This window comes from Ictalurus punctatus, chromosome 14 (genome assembly GCF_001660625.3).
Source record: "Ictalurus punctatus breed USDA103 chromosome 14, Coco_2.0, whole genome shotgun sequence".
In the NCBI taxonomy this organism is placed as follows: domain Eukaryota; kingdom Metazoa; phylum Chordata; class Actinopteri; order Siluriformes; family Ictaluridae; genus Ictalurus; species Ictalurus punctatus.
Window position 1 is genome coordinate 16979133 of NC_030429.2, and position 17198 is coordinate 16996330.

General features: G+C 39.4%; 2 protein-coding genes across 3 annotated transcripts; one reads left to right on the plus strand and one right to left on the minus strand.

Annotated features, from left to right (window-relative positions):
- The first annotated feature begins 17 nt into the window (after positions 1-17).
- duox2 (dual oxidase 2) lies at positions 18-2848 on the plus strand. The gene is made up of 8 exons (XM_017485553.3): positions 18-246; positions 631-803; positions 982-1039; positions 1265-1399; positions 1580-1787; positions 1898-2112; positions 2292-2515; positions 2644-2848. Exons 1-8 carry the CDS (start codon positions 114-116, stop codon positions 2650-2652), a joined length of 1155 nt encoding a protein of 384 aa, XP_017341042.1. The 5' UTR covers positions 18-113; the 3' UTR covers positions 2653-2848.
- On the minus strand, positions 2643-17030 carry apba2a (amyloid beta (A4) precursor protein-binding, family A, member 2a). Of its 2 annotated transcripts, XM_017485542.3 has the most exons (13): positions 16920-16994; positions 16611-16670; positions 10798-12369; positions 10558-10641; positions 10401-10440; positions 8360-8505; positions 8079-8165; positions 7053-7238; positions 6412-6591; positions 6075-6287; positions 5101-5220; positions 4828-4968; positions 2643-4735 (listed from the first exon to the last, which is right to left on the minus strand). In XM_017485542.3, exons 3-13 carry the CDS (start codon positions 12325-12327, stop codon positions 4664-4666), a joined length of 2799 nt encoding a protein of 932 aa, XP_017341031.1. In that variant the 5' UTR covers positions 12328-12369; positions 16611-16670; positions 16920-16994; the 3' UTR covers positions 2643-4663. The 2 variants fall into 2 exon arrangements, with proteins under 2 accessions (XP_017341031.1, XP_017341030.1); XM_017485541.3 differs by lacking the exon at positions 16611-16670 and having other exon boundaries at positions 16920-17030.
- Between the last annotated feature and the right edge of the window lie 168 nt (positions 17031-17198).

A 17198-nucleotide genomic window follows, 5' to 3' on the forward strand; every position in this document is an offset into this window, starting at 1 on the left:
CAGGGAGTGTGTGGACACAACTGGAGAGTATGTGCCGCTGAAACCCAGTGCCAGGCTTATCAGAGAAGGGATGGTCGTTCAGGTTGACACCTCCATTCCTCAACATACTATCTATGCAAATTAAAGCGAACCCCAGGAGGTGTGAGGATATAAAAGATGCTCAACGCCGTGGAAACACAATTCCCTCTGGACTGCGACTATCTTGCACGTTTTGTGCACACTTTGCGTTGTTTCTTGTGCTTACAGGTAAGCCACAACGATTACATTTAATAGCACTTTTCTCGTTTTTTTTTTTTTTTTTTTTTTTTTTTAAATTTTTTTTTAAAATGTGTATCACATGAACGCAAATTCGAGGAGAAACCGGATCAAATCATAGAATTAGGCCTACATCATTAATTAGCATAATAATGGGACTGATTTTGCACATTTTTTCCCCTGAATAATATGCTATATAATAGTAATTAAAAAAAAAAAAAAACCCGCACAAATAGGCTATGCAAGAAGCTTCAGAGGATATGTGTGTAATGAAGGCAGTATTAAATCAGAGATGCTCCAGTTAAAGCAGGCTCTTATCTGAGTATCTACCGGTAACTGAGCTCCTGTCCTCACTGTGGCGCGGTGTGCTTTCAGCTTTAGCGCACGGATTTGGAGGGAAGATGACTTTCTACGATGACATTTACCCATTCTACCCGCTACAAAGAACCTCGTTCATATTCAGCGGCAGCCTGCTCGCTGTCATCCTGGTTTTCCTGACGCTGCTCGTCACCTTGCTCCTCATTGTGCCTGGGATACGTGGCCGATCGGTAAGGGCACTCAAATACAAGAGCCCATGAACAAAGAACACCTCACTGACTGAGAGGATACTTGTGCTTTTAGGAGACCACAGTTTTTTTTCTTGTCAATAATAAATGATTTAAAAAATTGTATATATCATATATATAATTAATTGCATGTTAACATTAAAACTCTTTTTTTTTCCAGCGGATACTTTGGACATTCAGGATCATCATTAGTTTATTCATAGGAGTGGTTATAGTTGGTGAGTACTTTTTAACCTAACTGTTAAAACACACCCTTAACAACTATTCAGTTACTATCTTGTTCACCTTAGCACTAAGGAAACTGACTTGATCAAGTCCTATGATTAACTTTACTGTCATATGATATAACCTGGAAACTAGTGACTACATCCCAATGTTAAACACATTCATTATGCATTAAGCTGGAAATGATATGCTTCTGACATCATAACTTTATATAACAGCTCTAAACTTCACCTGTGACTGGGCTGAAGGAAGCTTGAAGGCCAACACGACTTACAAATCCTTCAGTAATTTTGTGGTGAATGCTGAGGTGGGGCTACATGTAGGCCTGTATGGAATTAACATCACGCTCAGAGGTCAGTCAACCAGAAACTACAGCTTTTGCTTTTTTCGTAAATATATTGTGATAAATGAAATTAGATGTGTAGTAAAGAAGAATCATGTACATATTTTGTACAAGCTTACGCAAATGATTTAAGTTAGCTCAGGTCAGAAGAGGCTGCATATATATTTGATGTTTATTTCTGTCTCTGTAGGAGATCCTGTAGTACAGTTCAACGAGACCATAGACTACAATGAAATGTTCACATGGACTGGTGTCACAGAGGATGATTATTCTGATGCCCTGGAAAAAGGTCTTCCTAACCCCATCCTGTACATTGCTGAGAAGTTCACCCTCGACAGCCCCTGCAGTCTCATCTATCAGTACCAATACTCAGGCAGATACGCCTCGGCCACCTTGTGGTAAGTCTCAGTGATCACTGACACCGTCTTTAGAGTGAAGAAACAAGGCCTATTCAACAAATGCAAACAGGTACAGTAAAGATTGGTGTCTCTCTCACTCTTTCCCACAGGACGGCTTTTTGCTGCTGGATGGTGGCCAACATCCTCTTCTCAATGCCCGTCATCCTGTACGCCGGCTTCATGATGCTTGCTACGGCGGCTTTTATCTTCTTCTCCTTGGCCTCCTTTTCCACAATATACAACATCCCACAGTGCAGCTTCTCTATAGGCACAGAATCCTTTGAACCTGAATATAGCCATTCCTTCTGGTTAGCTATAGCTACTGGTACGTATACTTATACTTCACGTATACATATATGCATAGTGATTTAACACTTTAACATGTCTCTCTGGTATATTGAGTGTTGTAGACTATACATGAAACATTAATGACACAAAAGATATTGTAAATCACAACTGAGAAAAGCAGATCTCTTGTGAATAACACACTATTCTGGTTTACAGGTTTATTGTCAGCAGTGATTGGTATTGTAGTTATTCTGCTGGACTGCCTGATCCCAGAGAAGATGAGGGAAGCTTTCAGTGTCGGGGTGGATGAGGATGACGATAACGACATGCACTCAATATCAGAGGGCTACATCAACACCAGCTTCCTAGAAGGAGTAAGTTTAGAAGGCGTGACTGTAAAAACAACGAACCAAGAACCACAGCAGATCTCCACTTTAACTGTAAGTCTCAATACCCTTATCGAACAAGCATTGCAACTTATATAAACCTTCAGATGATTCCTGACATTAATAAAACTCAACATCTTAATAGTAATTAATAAAATGATGTACTTTACTTGTTTCCGCAGAAGCTTTGAGAAACCAACTGAAGTCAACATGGCCATCATTTCCTATACTTGAAAATCCTACAAAATTAAGCTTTTTTTTGTGCTGTGGGCTGCTGTAAATACAAATGTAAACATTTTTTTTTCTGTTGTACCTTCACGTACGTATATGTGTAAATATGTATATACATATGTTTGAGTTGAGAAAAATAAAGATATATGAAAAACATTGTTTACAGAGTAATCAAATTAATAATGCATAAAACAAATGTACTCTTATGTTGTATGATAATGCCAGTTCCCCTTATTCCCAAATGCCAGTTCCCATACATACCTACTTGTATGTTTTCTAGTACAGTCATCTGGCATAGGTTGCTGGCATAGGAAACTCCAGGGAGTAAAACTATCTTATATATGCACTGTATTCTTTAGATGCAGTTCATAGAATAATATATATATATTTTTTAACACAAGTGGTGAGATAATTCACTCTGCAATGTGCATCACTGTCACCAGTGAACATCTTTATTTGTTTGGTATTAGTGTCACAGGATGATGTCTGTTTTCAATTAGTTGCTTGTTTCCTCCATATTAAAACGCTCGCATCCACATAGATATAGGGTTTTTTTTTTTTTTTAAATACTACTTATTACATTATTGGTGAATGAATTCATTTATATATAGAAAACTACCATACTTGTGTTGTTAGATATGAAAACAAATTAAGGCGTTTTACCATTTATTCTGCTCAAGTCAATCAGCCTGCAGAATTGCACATTTCCCCACTTTCTATCTAATGGCCTCCCAATGGAGACAAAATGCTTTAACTAAAATTTACAGGCCCTTCCAAGGCCAATTAAACACAGCATGTAGCAGTAGTTAAATTCTTCTCTCTCTTTTTGCATGATCAAATTAACCAACCAGCATCATGGTAGCCAAAAACTACAGGTATTTTGGGCTTTTTTGAGGTGGAGGGTCAAAGGCACAGATTCAAATACAGTATACAATAATGCAATTTAAATCAGCCCATTGTGTTATATCATGGGTGTTACAATATATTCTAATCAGAATGTGAAATATTTCTATTTTTGGAAGTCAGGCAATCGTCCCCAAATGACTGAAGTCTTATGAAATGAATGAAACATTAATGGATAAATATGAGCAAGAATAGCATTATGCCCAGTTTAGCTGATGAATCTGCATAGATATCTAGTCTTAGTAAGTACAAGTCAGCTGATAAACAAGTCTACTATGTACAGCAATAAAAATAAATCCCAATATTAATACATATAAAAAAAATCATGCAAGGCAGAGCAAGCAGGGGAACTACAACTGTCAGGGTAGATTTCATATGACCAGAGCTGTATTTGTACTAGTTATAACAGAGGTGAGTTGACATTCTATAAGCTACAGCTCACCTGCATGGAACAAAATCGTGCATTGTATTTCCCCAAGTTAAAAACAAGAGGAGGAGAGTATCATTCAGAAGATTCATTCAACTACCTTGGACCGGTTGAGGCCTGGAAACCAAATTTAATCTGAGAGTCTTGTACTTTATGTCAGTGTTAGGCTTAAACACCTTCTCAAACACTCCAACAAAGACCTTGTCCCCAACATGAGAATCAAAAATAGCTTGCTCTTACTTCTCTTTTTATGACAAAGCATACACAGTGTAATTGCGCTGAAGAGCATGATCAAATAAGGATTAGGCCTGATGTCAGTTTCATTATTGTATGTACTGATGTAGAATTAGTAAACTAATATATTACAACAAGAGTGCACAACAAGGATGCTGTGTTCACAGAAGGGATTAAAACTATACTTATAAGGGGAAAAAAGGTTATTGGGAGATTTTTTTTTGTTTTCTACTTGGAAGGGTAGGGAACCGCTCTGTTGTAGGGTTCTACGTAAAATCTTTAGAAGTTCCTCCACAGGAACAAGCCAAAGAAATCCTTATTCCAGATTTTTTGTAAGTGTATGGAAAATTTTGAGTTACATAGGCAGGGCAGAGCATCACAGAGCTTCCGGAGCACAAGCATTGCCATTAGATGTACATCGGGGTTTCCTGTCCAGTTAGCAGTCTGAACATCACGGCTGGCATAGTTTTCATATGAATCTGTCAATAAGAGATAAAGCATTCTGAGTCTCAAGTAATGCAACATAATAAAAAAATACAGCTTCAGTTTAAATCATAAAGAACATACTGACCTCTCCGACAGACACCGATAGGGCATGGACAATTTTCTCATGTGCCATGGCAACTACACTCTGTCCATTAATCTCAATTATTCTATGACCCACACGCACTCCTCCACGTTCTGCTATTCCACCTCGCATCAGGCTACAGATCTGGAAAGACAGTTCATTCATACCAGTAAATATAACAGAATGTACTTCTGGTAATCTTAGTCAACATAGTTGTGCATGCAACGCACCATGCTCTTCTCAATCTCTTATATCCCCCAATTAAAGTGGACTCACTATGCCATTCTGTACACTGAAGCCTAAAGGGTACTGCAGATCTGGTCTCTTTATTAGCACCGTGGTCACAGGAGGACAGCTTACTACACTCAGCTTTACCTGTAACTGATTCTTCAAGCCCTGGAATAAACATAAATATAAATATAAACACACACACACACACACACACACACACACACACACACACACACACACACACACACACACACAAACAGGTTATCAGAACTTTAAGCACCATCATAAACAGTGGAAAATATACAGAAATATTATAATAAGTACAGAAATAATATGCTTAAGTGAACCAAAATACTGTATCAACATACTGCTCAGTTGTGGAAGTGGAAGTAGCTAAATAGAACTATAAACTGAGACAAATTAAAAGAAGAAATGGTGGCTCTGTTATGCTGTGGAGGGCATTTTACTGGTATAGTTTGTGTCCCTTAGAGTTAAGGTTCACTGCAAAACAGTACAAACTTATTCTGCCTGATCATCTTTATCCAGTGGTGTATCATTTCTATCCTGATGGGAGTGTTCTCTTCCTGAATGACTCAGCCCCCATCCACAGTGCATTGATGAGCATGAAAATTATGCTACGCTATGGCTTTTGCAGACAACGGATCTCAACTTAACTTGTAATGCTGTGTAACCCTTCACTATATAAATTTATGAGTTCAGGTTTTTTTATTTTTTTTATTATTAAAGTACACAAACTTTTCTGAATTAAGAGCAAGTGAGATTAATATGCAAATCGGCTTTGACTTGATACAGCAACTAAAGAAATATAAAATGTACGATTTACAAATCGGATGCAAATCGGCTTTGACTTGATACAGCAAATAAAGAAATTTAAAATACACGATTTACAGAACTTGTTATAGGGGAAGTATGTTTTATACCAAGTTCTTTGAGGATCTAAATACAAATTTAAGGAGCACAACTGAGAACAACATGAATTTATAAAAATGCATAAAAACCTTGATGATGCCCTGGCAAGTAGCTAAGGGCAAGCCCACCAGACTTGTGTCATTGACAGCCATGATCTGATCACCCACGTTGAGCTTCCCTGAACGAGCAGCTGGCCCACTGTTCAACATGCAAGCCAGGATAACTGTGGGCAGGATAGACCCCCAGCCAGATTCTACTATCACAACCCCAAGAATCTCCCCTTTCTGCTTCTCCAGGTGCAGCTACCAAAAGAAAAAGGACAGGTCAGGGCCAACAGGGAGAGGAGGGAACAAAATACTCCACACTAACTGTTATTTAGTACAGAATGCTGTCTGAGTAGCTTTGATACTCCAAGACTCCCCATACCTCTTTACAGTTCTCAGAGTTTGAAAAGTGGATGAGATCATCGTTGTACATCTCTTGTGAATTGAGGATATCACTGTAGTCTTTCTGGCTGAGGTCCTTAGGGTTGATCCCGTTTGCTCTCAGAAATTCTTGGTAAGCCATGCTAAACGCCTGACCAATGGACTGTGCAATGAGCTGGGCCTGAAGATGGACAGGGGAGAGTAAAGGCTCAGAAGAGAGGAGAACACTTGAGTGAGATGGCCTGCTCAGTCAAGTCAAATCAGGGAATGAAAGTGAAGTCGTGAGCAATTGCATAATCATACACTTTTCAGGGCATTGCCCCTGCTTCATTGAGACAGTCTACAATCAGGCACATGGAAATTATATGGATTAGTGATAATTACATAAAGTGATAAAACAAGGTCTAGAATTGACGTTTTTAATCTGATTTGTGACCAGATAGCATGAGGCCATTCATCTGCCCTTAGAAAATATACTATAATGTTTTGATGCTTGTGTTTAGGCAGTAGACCTAGATAAGCATAAATTATAATTAAGCATCTATTCCAGAAAAAAAAAACCACCTGAAACTATTTGTACCTTATCTCTTATACAAGCAATATGATAGTATCAGTTGCAATCAGGGTACAGTCTTGACTTACATCCTCAGACTCAAAGACGTAACAGATCATTCGGTACTGCTTCCTGCTCTCTGCAGAGTTCAGGCTGGTTTCATTACAGTCGAGTGCAGCAGACTGAGACACTCGTCTGCGAGCCATCAAGACTACCACGCTCCCAATGTCTGCAATGTAGGAGATGGTCCGAAGAGCATTGTCTATCATTGTCTCCTGAATCAGAAGAGATACAATATCAGCCAACATGCTTTAAAAACACACACACACACACACACACACACACACACAAACACAAAAACTGCTAAAGAATATAGGAATTCATTTTATGTATTGCTTCACTACCTTGGTTGTATGTGTATGGTGGTCTAGGAAAGTCTATCAGGTGTCGATGTGGCTGAATTTTGGCAAACATCCAAAACTACTTTTAAATCCTGCCTAGGCTATCTTCCTTTAAATTCCATCTTGGGTAAGGAGCCAATTTAACAAATGTGGCTGCAAAAACAGTCAGTCTTTCTAAAGATATCTAAAACCTTGCTAGCTAAGTGCGCGTTCTTCATGTAATGAATGTCACACATTGATACCATTTTTGGATAGTTACATGCCATAACAAAATCAACACACGCTTAATCTGTTTGTAATCTGATCTTAATCTGATCAGATACAAGCTGGCAACATGTTGCTCCTGTCTCTGCAGTCAGGATAGGATTTTTAAATGGAATGTTCCCGCTTTTGATTTTTTGGGATAACCAGCCTTTAAAATGCTAGAACTTTACTTATGATTGAGATCCATGCAAAAAGAGAAACACAATTCAGCATAGGATAGTTTCTTACAGTCAGAGCTATCTATAGTTGAAAATGTCCAAATTTCACTATGTGAAAGGTTTCCCCATTCTGCCACACATATACTGAAGAGTTAAGCATTAAAATTCATATCTTCACTTTGTTTAGAGTCTGGTTGACTGTTATTGCCTTAATGAAAATGGAAACAATGATTCTTAATAATATATTATAAATAATATAAATAATATAAATGTAAATTAGAACCTTGCCAACCTGTGTGTCAGCATTTAGCACTTTTATATCCTTTGTTGAAATGAAGAGGTCAACCTCAATTGGGCCCTGGCTCTCACTTTCCACACACTAAAACACACAGCAGAGTTATGGCTACATCTTGTGGCCAGAGTATACATTTTTCATAGCCATCAACAACATCCAACCTAACAGCCATAAGTGGATTGTGATATATAATGTTTATTTTCAAGCTTAACGGAAAAAAGTCACCAGATATGGATCTAAAGATTCTAAAGCTTTATTAAAATATATTATGTCTCTACCTTTACTCTGTCCACAGCTTCCTGAGCTTGCATCATGCGCACACTCTTGGATGGGTTTCTGTCTGAGAGAAGTTGAGTGGACCCGAGGTAGTTGGCAGCGAAGATGATCCCGTCGATGAGGTCCTCTGGTTCACATGGGCCTGGGACTGCATAAGAGACATAAATACCTCAGTAATAGTTTTTGCCATAAGAAAAAATATATGAATGGACATTTAAAAGCTAATTCCAAACTTACAAAAACATTTTGTTTTCTTGAAATTCTTTGTAATTAAAAATTAGATATTGACCCAAATTTCCCCTTGGCGATCAATTAAGTAAATCTACAACCCCCTATGAAACTATTCGAGCAGCAAGGCCAATTCATTTGTTTTTGCTGTAGACTGATGACACTTGGGTTTGAGATCAAAGGATGAATATGAGAAGAGAGTTTAGAATTGCAGTTTTTATTTGTAGATGTGTTAAACAACATAACTCATAACAGATTTTGTACCCGACCACCCAATCTGTAGGCAGGCAAAAAGAATGGAATATGTGACTGACAGGTGTTTCTTGTTACACAGGTGTGTCCTGTTAGATTGATTGTTCAAACTATAAACAACTCTGAACGTCTACTCTTGGTTTTAGCCCTCAGTTTCACCTGTGAAGGATAAGCCAACATGAAGATCAAAGCGCTCTCTATGGGAGAAAAACAAGCCATTTTGAAGCTATCAAAAGAGGGGAAATCAATCAGAGCATTGTACAAACAATAGGCATAGCCAATACAACAATTGAATGTCCTGAAAAATAAAGAAAGCACTGGTGTACTGAGCAACAGATGGGTCGGCCAATTAAAACAACAACAGTTGATGACAGAAACACTGTGACAGCTGTGATGAAAAACCCAAAAACAGTTAGTGACATCAACAAACTTCACAAGGAAGTTTTCACATTGTGAAGATATCACAATCCACAGTTCGAAGAAGACTTTGAGAGCAGAAATACAGAGGCCATACCTCTGTATTTACAATTACAAGATGCAAATTACAAGATACAAGGCCATTACAAGATGCAAACCACTCATCAGCAGTAAGAATCAGAAAGTCAGATTGGAATTCGGAAAGAAATACAGAGATGAGCCACAAAAGTTCTGGAACCAAGATTTAAAAAGGCCAAAGTGTGGAGAAAGAAAGGATCTACTCATGATCCAACACATACAAGCTCATCAGTGAAACATGGTGGAGGTAGTGTCATGGCTTGGGTTTGCATGGCTACTTCTGGAACGGGCTAACTAATCTTTATTGATGATGTACAGTAGCTCATGATGTAGCTCAGAATGAATTCAGAAGTTTACAGTAACATTTTGTCTGCCAATTTATAGAGAAATGCATCCAAATTAATTAGGAGGAAATTTATCATGCAGCAAGACAATGATCCAAAACACACTGACAACTCAACAAAGGACACGGGGGAAAGTGGAAGGCCTTAGACTGGCCAAGTCAATCACCAGACCTTAACCCAGTTGATCATGGACTGAAGGGAGAAACCTCCTGGAACAAACAACATCTGAAAGAGGCTGCAGTAAAAGCCTGGGAAAGCATCACAAAAGAAGAAACCAACAATTTGGTGATGTCAGTGAGTCACAGGCTGGATGAAGTTATTGCAAGCAAGGGATATGCAACCAAATATTAAGTGTTATTTATTTTAATTTACTCAGAGACTTATCTCTTCCAATTCTTTTGGTCACCTAAAAATAAGGTGGTCTGATACATAAGGTTCTATGTTTTCTGTTGTTGAACACATCTAGATGTACAAAAGTTTCTATGACAATAAAATCTTAAATCCAAAATGCTCATCTCATATCCATGTTTTGATCTCAAACACAAATGTCTTTGGTGTGTAGTACAAACAAATGAATTGGCCTTGCCGTTCCAATAGTTTCGGAGGGGCCTTTATTCTATCTATCTATTATTTAATTTACATAATCACAATACATGACTTAGTTACTTAATATGTTTTGGACATATAGCACTTCAGCTTTCATCGAAGAGTGAAAGATGCTTACCATCCACAAAGCTTGGGAAAGAGTGATTTCTCTTTCCTTGCTGTAAAGCAAAGGAAATCTGTTAGGCTGCAGTTTCACACAGCTTCCCAATTTTTTGGCATGGAGCCATTTCTGAAACAGCTGTAAAGGAAGCCCCTGTGTGTTGTTAGTTTCTTACCTGAGGGAGGTTATGGTTGCTAGCAGCTGTGTCAGTTTCAGATTGTGGATTTACTGTGCAGTGCTGTGGGCTGCTGTGAGTTACCTAAGGATTGTGTGAAACTTTAAATTATGCCTTTTAAATCTCTAGCAGTCTTCTGAACATAAACTTAAATTAAATAAGGTGCTCTACACTCCAAATATATTTGAATACCCTGTGCAACCATGCATGCAAGTGTTATTAACTGAATTGAACTGTTACCTGGGCCTGATTGGATTTCAGGCAGTCTTCTTGAGTAGGTCTGGCTAGGTCTTTCTGGCCAGGGTTGAGAGGCTGCTTGGGTGTGTTGGGGGCACTGGATCTGCTTTCATCCCTGTGTGGTCTAAGCACTGATACTTGTGAACTTTCTGGAAACCTTCTCTCATCACATGACTTCTCAGATATACCCCTGTCTGTCCCAGTGCTCTGAGGTCCTACTTTCTTTTTTGTTCTAACTTCATTTACAATCTGATCCACACCCTCGCCTGTGTCCACTGATTGTTCCCTATCCCTCTCGGTCTTTGCTCTATAGCTATGAGGACACCCCTGTCCCCTGCCTATACTGCCTTCAGGACTGTCATTCCCCACATGAGAACGCCTGTCTTCTCTTTTTTCTCTTCCATGATCTCTGTATGAATGTCTCTTTTTAAAATCTACTCTATTCTCAGGTCCTTCAGGTTTGGTTATACCATTAAGTCTGCAGTTTCTACTGCCTCTGTCCTCCTTACAAATTGGCTGCCCTCTGAATATAGACCCTTGCTTTGGGTTTTTATCTGCCCTGCCCACTTCACAGTTTCCTGAATAATCAGCTTTAACTTCAGCATTGCTCTTTTTACTGCCTTCTCTGTGACCAATAAATGATTTCTGGGCATCACCCTTACACTTCTCTGGGATATTTTTATCCACTCCGTAATCTTTACTTAAATCCTCTTCTCCTCTAATCATTCCTTTACTGTAATTTGATCCCTGATGAGGGTTTTTACTGCCCTCTGGTAAATCACATTGCCCTTTGCAGATAATTCCATCCTGACTTCCTCCTGCCTTCCCTCGTTCGTAAGCAAAATATGTTTCATCTTCCTCCACAGCATCATCATCATTATCATCATCATCATCATCATCATCATCTTCTTCTACTTCCTCTGCATCTTCTTCATCATCTTCATCCTCAGCCATGGGAGCCTGAATGAAAGTAGACTCAGTAATAGGCTCAGGACATTTGTGGACCAGCTCCTCTGTACCTTGCTGGAGTACTTCATAAAACCCCTCAGAGAATTCCCAGGCATCTTTAGGATTTCCACCAGCATCTGGTTCTCTGGAGGTACCTGGTTTATAAATGCTTTCAGCACCCTCATGACAGTCCATTCCTTCCAAATAGCTCTCATCTTCAGGGCAACAGTGAACATAGTAAGTCATCCCATCTGCATCGGTATGCAGTTCCTCATCATCCTCATAGTCCTGTTCTTCTTCCTCCTCTGATCTCACATTATCATATTCAGACAGTGAGTCTTCTTCCATGCTGTCATGATGACTAGGGCTATCTCCACGGTCAAAATCCTCCCCTGAGACAGAGCCATCAGTGGGACAGAAGCTGGCTGGAACGGGTGTGCTTGACTGGCTTTCTGTGTTACTGCTATGAGGTTCTTCAGGATCCACTCTGTCTCTGGAGTGTTTAGCTGTCTGCTCTGGTAAAGACGAGATGCATTGTGGATGATCAGGCACTGCCCTGGAAACATGGCTTTGTCTGAGAGCCATAACTGGCTTCAGTAAGCCCACACAAGTGGGATTCCTATGGTGCTGTAAAACAGAGCATAAAACAGTACAGTAATGGACACCCAGTAACTGACATGTCACTGTAGAATAGTTAAATCATTCATTCATTCATTTTCCTTCCACTTTTCTTGGTGTGGGTCATGGCAGCAGGCTGAATAGGTTAGTTTAGATTTTTAACCCCTAGTCACAGAATCCAGCTCATCCTGGGGGATTCCCACATGTTCCCAAGCCAACTGCAAGATATAATGTCTCCAGTTGGTCTTGGGTCATGTGGTTGAAAAAGCTCTACTGGTGGCTGACCAGGGGAACTAGAAACATTCTTCTGTTATCCACTACTGATTACTTATTTTCTTAATTAAGTTGAGTCTTTTTCCTAAATGGTTTACTATCAATAGAAGGACAGTTCTTCATTCATTTATCATCTGTTAACCACTTTCTCCTGGTCAGAGTCGCAGTGAATCCAGAGCATCCTGGATGTAATGTCACTGAAGCGAATCATGCACGCACACATTCACACTGTCATTCAAACCTAGGATCAATTTATAGTCACCAATCTAACTATTGGCATGTTTTTGGGAGCTGGGAGGAAACCAGAGAACGTGAAGGAAACCTAATGGAGGAGAACATGTGAAAATCCTATACAGTATAGAGAGTAACTGGAGCTCAGGCTCAATCTGGGGAACCTGTAGCTGTGAAGCAGCAACAATATCTGCTGCACGATCTTGATCCAAACTAAAATCGAACCCACACAGCTTCAGGAGGAAGGTCATCATAATTAAGCACCATGTCTCAGTGTGAATGTTTAGGCTACATGCTGATGTAGACTGCAGTAATTCCTCTTTTCTCGTGAGAGACATTATTTTCCCACATGGGTCAATAAAGTGTCACTGCAGAAAGCTTTACATGGCTACAAGTATGTGGACACCTAACCGATCACATGCATATGTGCTTTTTGAACGTTCCATTCCAGATTTAGTCCCATTGTACTGTTATAATCTCCACTCTTCTGGGAAGGCTTTCCATGAGATTTTGGAGTGTGGCTTTGTGGATTTGTACTCATTCAGCCACAAAATTATTAGAAAGGTTGGGCACTGATTTTGTGAGATTAGCGTTCCAGTTCATCCTAAATGTGTTCAGTGGAGTTGCCGTCAGTGCTCTATTCGGGACACTTAAGTTCTTCCATAACAGCCTTTGCAAACCATGTCTTCATGGAGCTTACTTTGTGCATAGGGGCACTGTCATGCTGGAAGAGATTTGGGCCTCTTAGTTCCAGTGAAGGGAGAATGTAATGCTATAGCATATATAGCATACAAAGACATCCTATACAATTGTGTGCTTCAAACTTTGTGGCAACAGTTTGGGGAAGAACCACGTATGGGTGTGATGCTCAGGTGTCCAAAAGGTCATTTACACCACTACCACCTGACACCATTTACCAAAAGGTGTACTTTTGGTAAATGGTCTGCACTTATAAAGCACCTTTTTTAAAACCTTTTTTTAACCTTCAAGAAAGCGCTTTACACTGGTTCTCATTCATCCATTCAAACACACACACAAACAGTAGCAGAGCTGCCATGCAAGGCTCTAGCTTGCCATCGGCATAATTCCTTTAGCTTGCCATCAGGTTCAGTGTCTTGCCCAAGGACACTTCGCATGTGGAGCCATGTGGGCCAGGAATCAAATTGCCAACCCTACGATTAGTGGACAACCCGCGCTACCCCCTGAGCCACAGCCACCCTTTTGGCCATGTAGTGTAGTTTTTAGTTTGTTGGAGGTACACATCCTCTTCACCTACATGCTGCATGGCATAATTCCTTTAGAGCAGGAAACAGTAGTATTAAGAGGACAACAAATATAAATAGGGGAAAGTAAAAACAGAGAGTGAATATTAAAGAACTTTATTAAATCAGAGAAACCAAAGGGTTATAAAAAAAGTTACAACAATATTAGGCTACTTGGAAGTTCATAAATATCTTGAAATTATTTATAAGAATAACTGAGACATACAGTATAAAGGGTGGGCTTGTTTGCCCAGATTGAAAGTCCTAAAACAACAGCCATTTATTCTTTTCAGTCTTTGCTAGCACTTGCTGTTTCATACAAAATCCCTTCATACTGTAAGTTTAAAGATATTCATTGTGATAGTAATAAAAGCTCTCCTTCACACAGCAAAAAAAGTCTTCTATAACAGAGGTAAGAGTATTAGACCACAGCTCAATTAGGAGTTGCTGTCTCATCGAAATGTCATTGCTTTGCATCTTTTGCAGGACAGTTTGACTGTGTTTTTGATGAGTCATATGAATGAAATAAAACCAGATCTTAAGTGTACTGTCTGGTTCGGGCCAGACAGTAACAGCAGTGGGAGATTAAAACACACACACACACACACACACACACACACACACACACACACACACACACACATACACAGAAAGAGAGAGAGAGAGAGAGAGCGATAGAGAGATAGATATATAGAGAGACATAGAGATAGATAGATCAAGAGATAGTGAGAGAGACTGTGAGAGAAAGAAAGAGACAGACATAGATAGATAGATAGAAAGAGAGATTGAGAGAGCAATAGAGAGATAGATATATAGAGAGTGAGAGAAAGAGAGACAGAGATAGATAGAGAGTGAGAGAGATTGTGAGAAAGAAAGAGACAGACATAGATAGAAAGAGAGAGAGAAAGAGAGTCATATAGATAGATAGAGAGAGAGATAGTGAGAGACAGAGATAGATAGATAGAAAGAGAGAGAGAGAGAAAGAGACAGAGAGAGATGGGTAGAAAGAGAGTGAGAGAGAGAGTGAGAGAAAGAGACAGATAGATACATAGATAGATAGAAAGAGAGAGATTGAGAGAGAGAGCAATAGATAAATAGATATATAGAGTGAGAGAGATTGAGAGAGAGCAATAGAGAGATATATAGAGTGAGAGAAAGAGAGACATAGATAGAGTGAGAGAGATTGTGAGAGAAAGAAAGAGACAGACATAGATAGAGAGAGAGAGAGTCATATAGATAGATAGATAGATAGATAGATAGAGAGAGATAGTGAGAGAGACAGATAGATAGAAAGAGAGTGAGAGACAGTGAGAGAAAGAGAAACAGAGATATATAGATAGAGAGAGAGATAGAGAGAGAGAGAGAGATTGTGTGAGAGAGAAAGAGACAGCCAGATAGAGAGAGTGTGTGAGAGAAAGAGACATAGATAGATAGATAGATAGATAGATAGATAGATAGATAGAAAGAGAGTGAGAGAAAGAGAGACATAGAGATAGATAGATACGGAGAGTGAGAGAGAGAAAGAGACAGAGAGAGATGGGAAGAGGGAGAGTGAGAGAAAGAGACAGAGATAGATAGATACATAGATAGATAGATAGATAGATAGAGAGAGAGAGACTGAGAGAGCAATAGAGAGATATATAGAGAGTGAGAGAAAGAGAGACATAGATAGATAGAGTGAGAGATTGTGAGAGAAAGAAAGAGAGACATAGATAGAAAGAGAGAGTCATAGATAGATAGATAGATAGATAGAGAGAGAGATAGTGAGAGAGACAGAGATAGATAGAGAGTGAGAGACAGTGAGAGAGAGAAAGAGAAACAGAGAGAGAGAGAGAGAGAGAGAGAGAGAGAGAGAGAGAGAGAGAGATTGTGTGAGAGAGAAAGAGACAGACAGATAGAGAGTGTGTGTGAGAGAGAAAGAGACATAGATAGATAGAAAGAGAGTGAGAGAAAGAGAGACAGATAGATAGATAGATACAGAGAGTGAGAGAGAGAAAGAGACAGAGAGAGATGGGTAGAGAGAGAGTGAGAGAAAGAGAGAGAGAGTGAGAGAGAGAGAGAGAGAGAGAGAGAGAGAGAGAGAGAGAGAGAGAGAGAGAGAAGCATTGCATTCAGAATTGCACTTTGCAGGTTTGAAGATGGGCAGTCAGGCAGTGTAAGATGCACATTTAGATATTTACTTAACTATTTGCTGTAATCAGCATTTCATATGTCACAGTCAGAGAGAAATGTAAGATTACACTCACAGGCTGTCATTTCTATCCACGCGCCCACAAACCTTCGAGATGCGTCATTACAGACATCAAGCACAGACATAACATCCCACACTGCAGACATAATACACTTCTGTTTTGGTGCAGTTGTCTTGTCTCCCCACGTAATTGTGTCCAAGGATTGCAGCCACTCACAGAAAACATGACTAATGAAAACACCACAGATATACATTGTACGCATTTTCACACACACTTTTCACACAGAGCTTACCAGAGGATTCAGGTGAACAGGCTTGGGCGCTGGGAGGTTATTGTTTTATACATCTACAAGCTTAAAGCGTGGATAAGGGGAAAGGTATAAGACACACACACACACACACACACACACACACACACACACACACACACACTCAGCATCCCGGGACAGAGCATTAGAGTCTTAAAGATGCAGAGACCAAAAAAAAAAAAACCCACAAAAACGGATGCCTTTACACATGCAAGCCAACTTATTGTTGTTGTTTTTTGTGGTGGTTCAAAACGTGCATTAAATTCAATTAAAATCATGTTGCGTTCACTTTACCTTTTACTGCATTAAATAAGCAGAATTCCAGTAGCCATCCCGTTTCAATGGTAACCGCAGCAATTGTCAGAAAACTGGACAAAGCCAGCAGCATTTAAACCACGAGCAGTACTGAAAGGTATTATAGATCAAAATAAAAGTCATCTTACCGCCCTAATCACTTATGCATTGTGCAATCTCTTTAGCAAAAATTATAGCACTTATATATTATATATACTGTATAAGGATATCCCGCTTATCCTACATAGGGTTTATCCCAGGGAAGTCGGGGTACAAAGC

Bases quoted from the DNA above. Each gene is read 5' to 3' on its own strand.
- duox2 (XM_017485553.3), top strand. From the start codon at position 114: ATGCAAATTAAAGCGAACCCCAGGAGGTGTGAGGATATAAAAGATGCT. The intron at 1,400-1,579 runs GTCAGTCAACCA...CTGTCTCTGTAG, and splicing joins AATTAACATCACGCTCAGAG to GAGATCCTGTAGTACAGTTC. The intron at 1,788-1,897 runs GTAAGTCTCAGT...TCTTTCCCACAG, and splicing joins TACGCCTCGGCCACCTTGTG to GACGGCTTTTTGCTGCTGGA.
- apba2a (XM_017485541.3), bottom strand. From the start codon at position 12,327: ATGGCTCTCAGACAAAGCCATGTTTCCAGGGCAGTGCCTGATCATCCA. The intron at 5,221-6,074 runs GTTTTTATGCAT...TGTTTATTCCAG, and splicing joins CTTGCCAGGGCATCATCAAG to GGCTTGAAGAATCAGTTACA. The intron at 4,969-5,100 runs GTGAGTCCACTT...CTGTCTTTCCAG, and splicing joins TCAGTGTACAGAATGGCATA to ATCTGTAGCCTGATGCGAGG.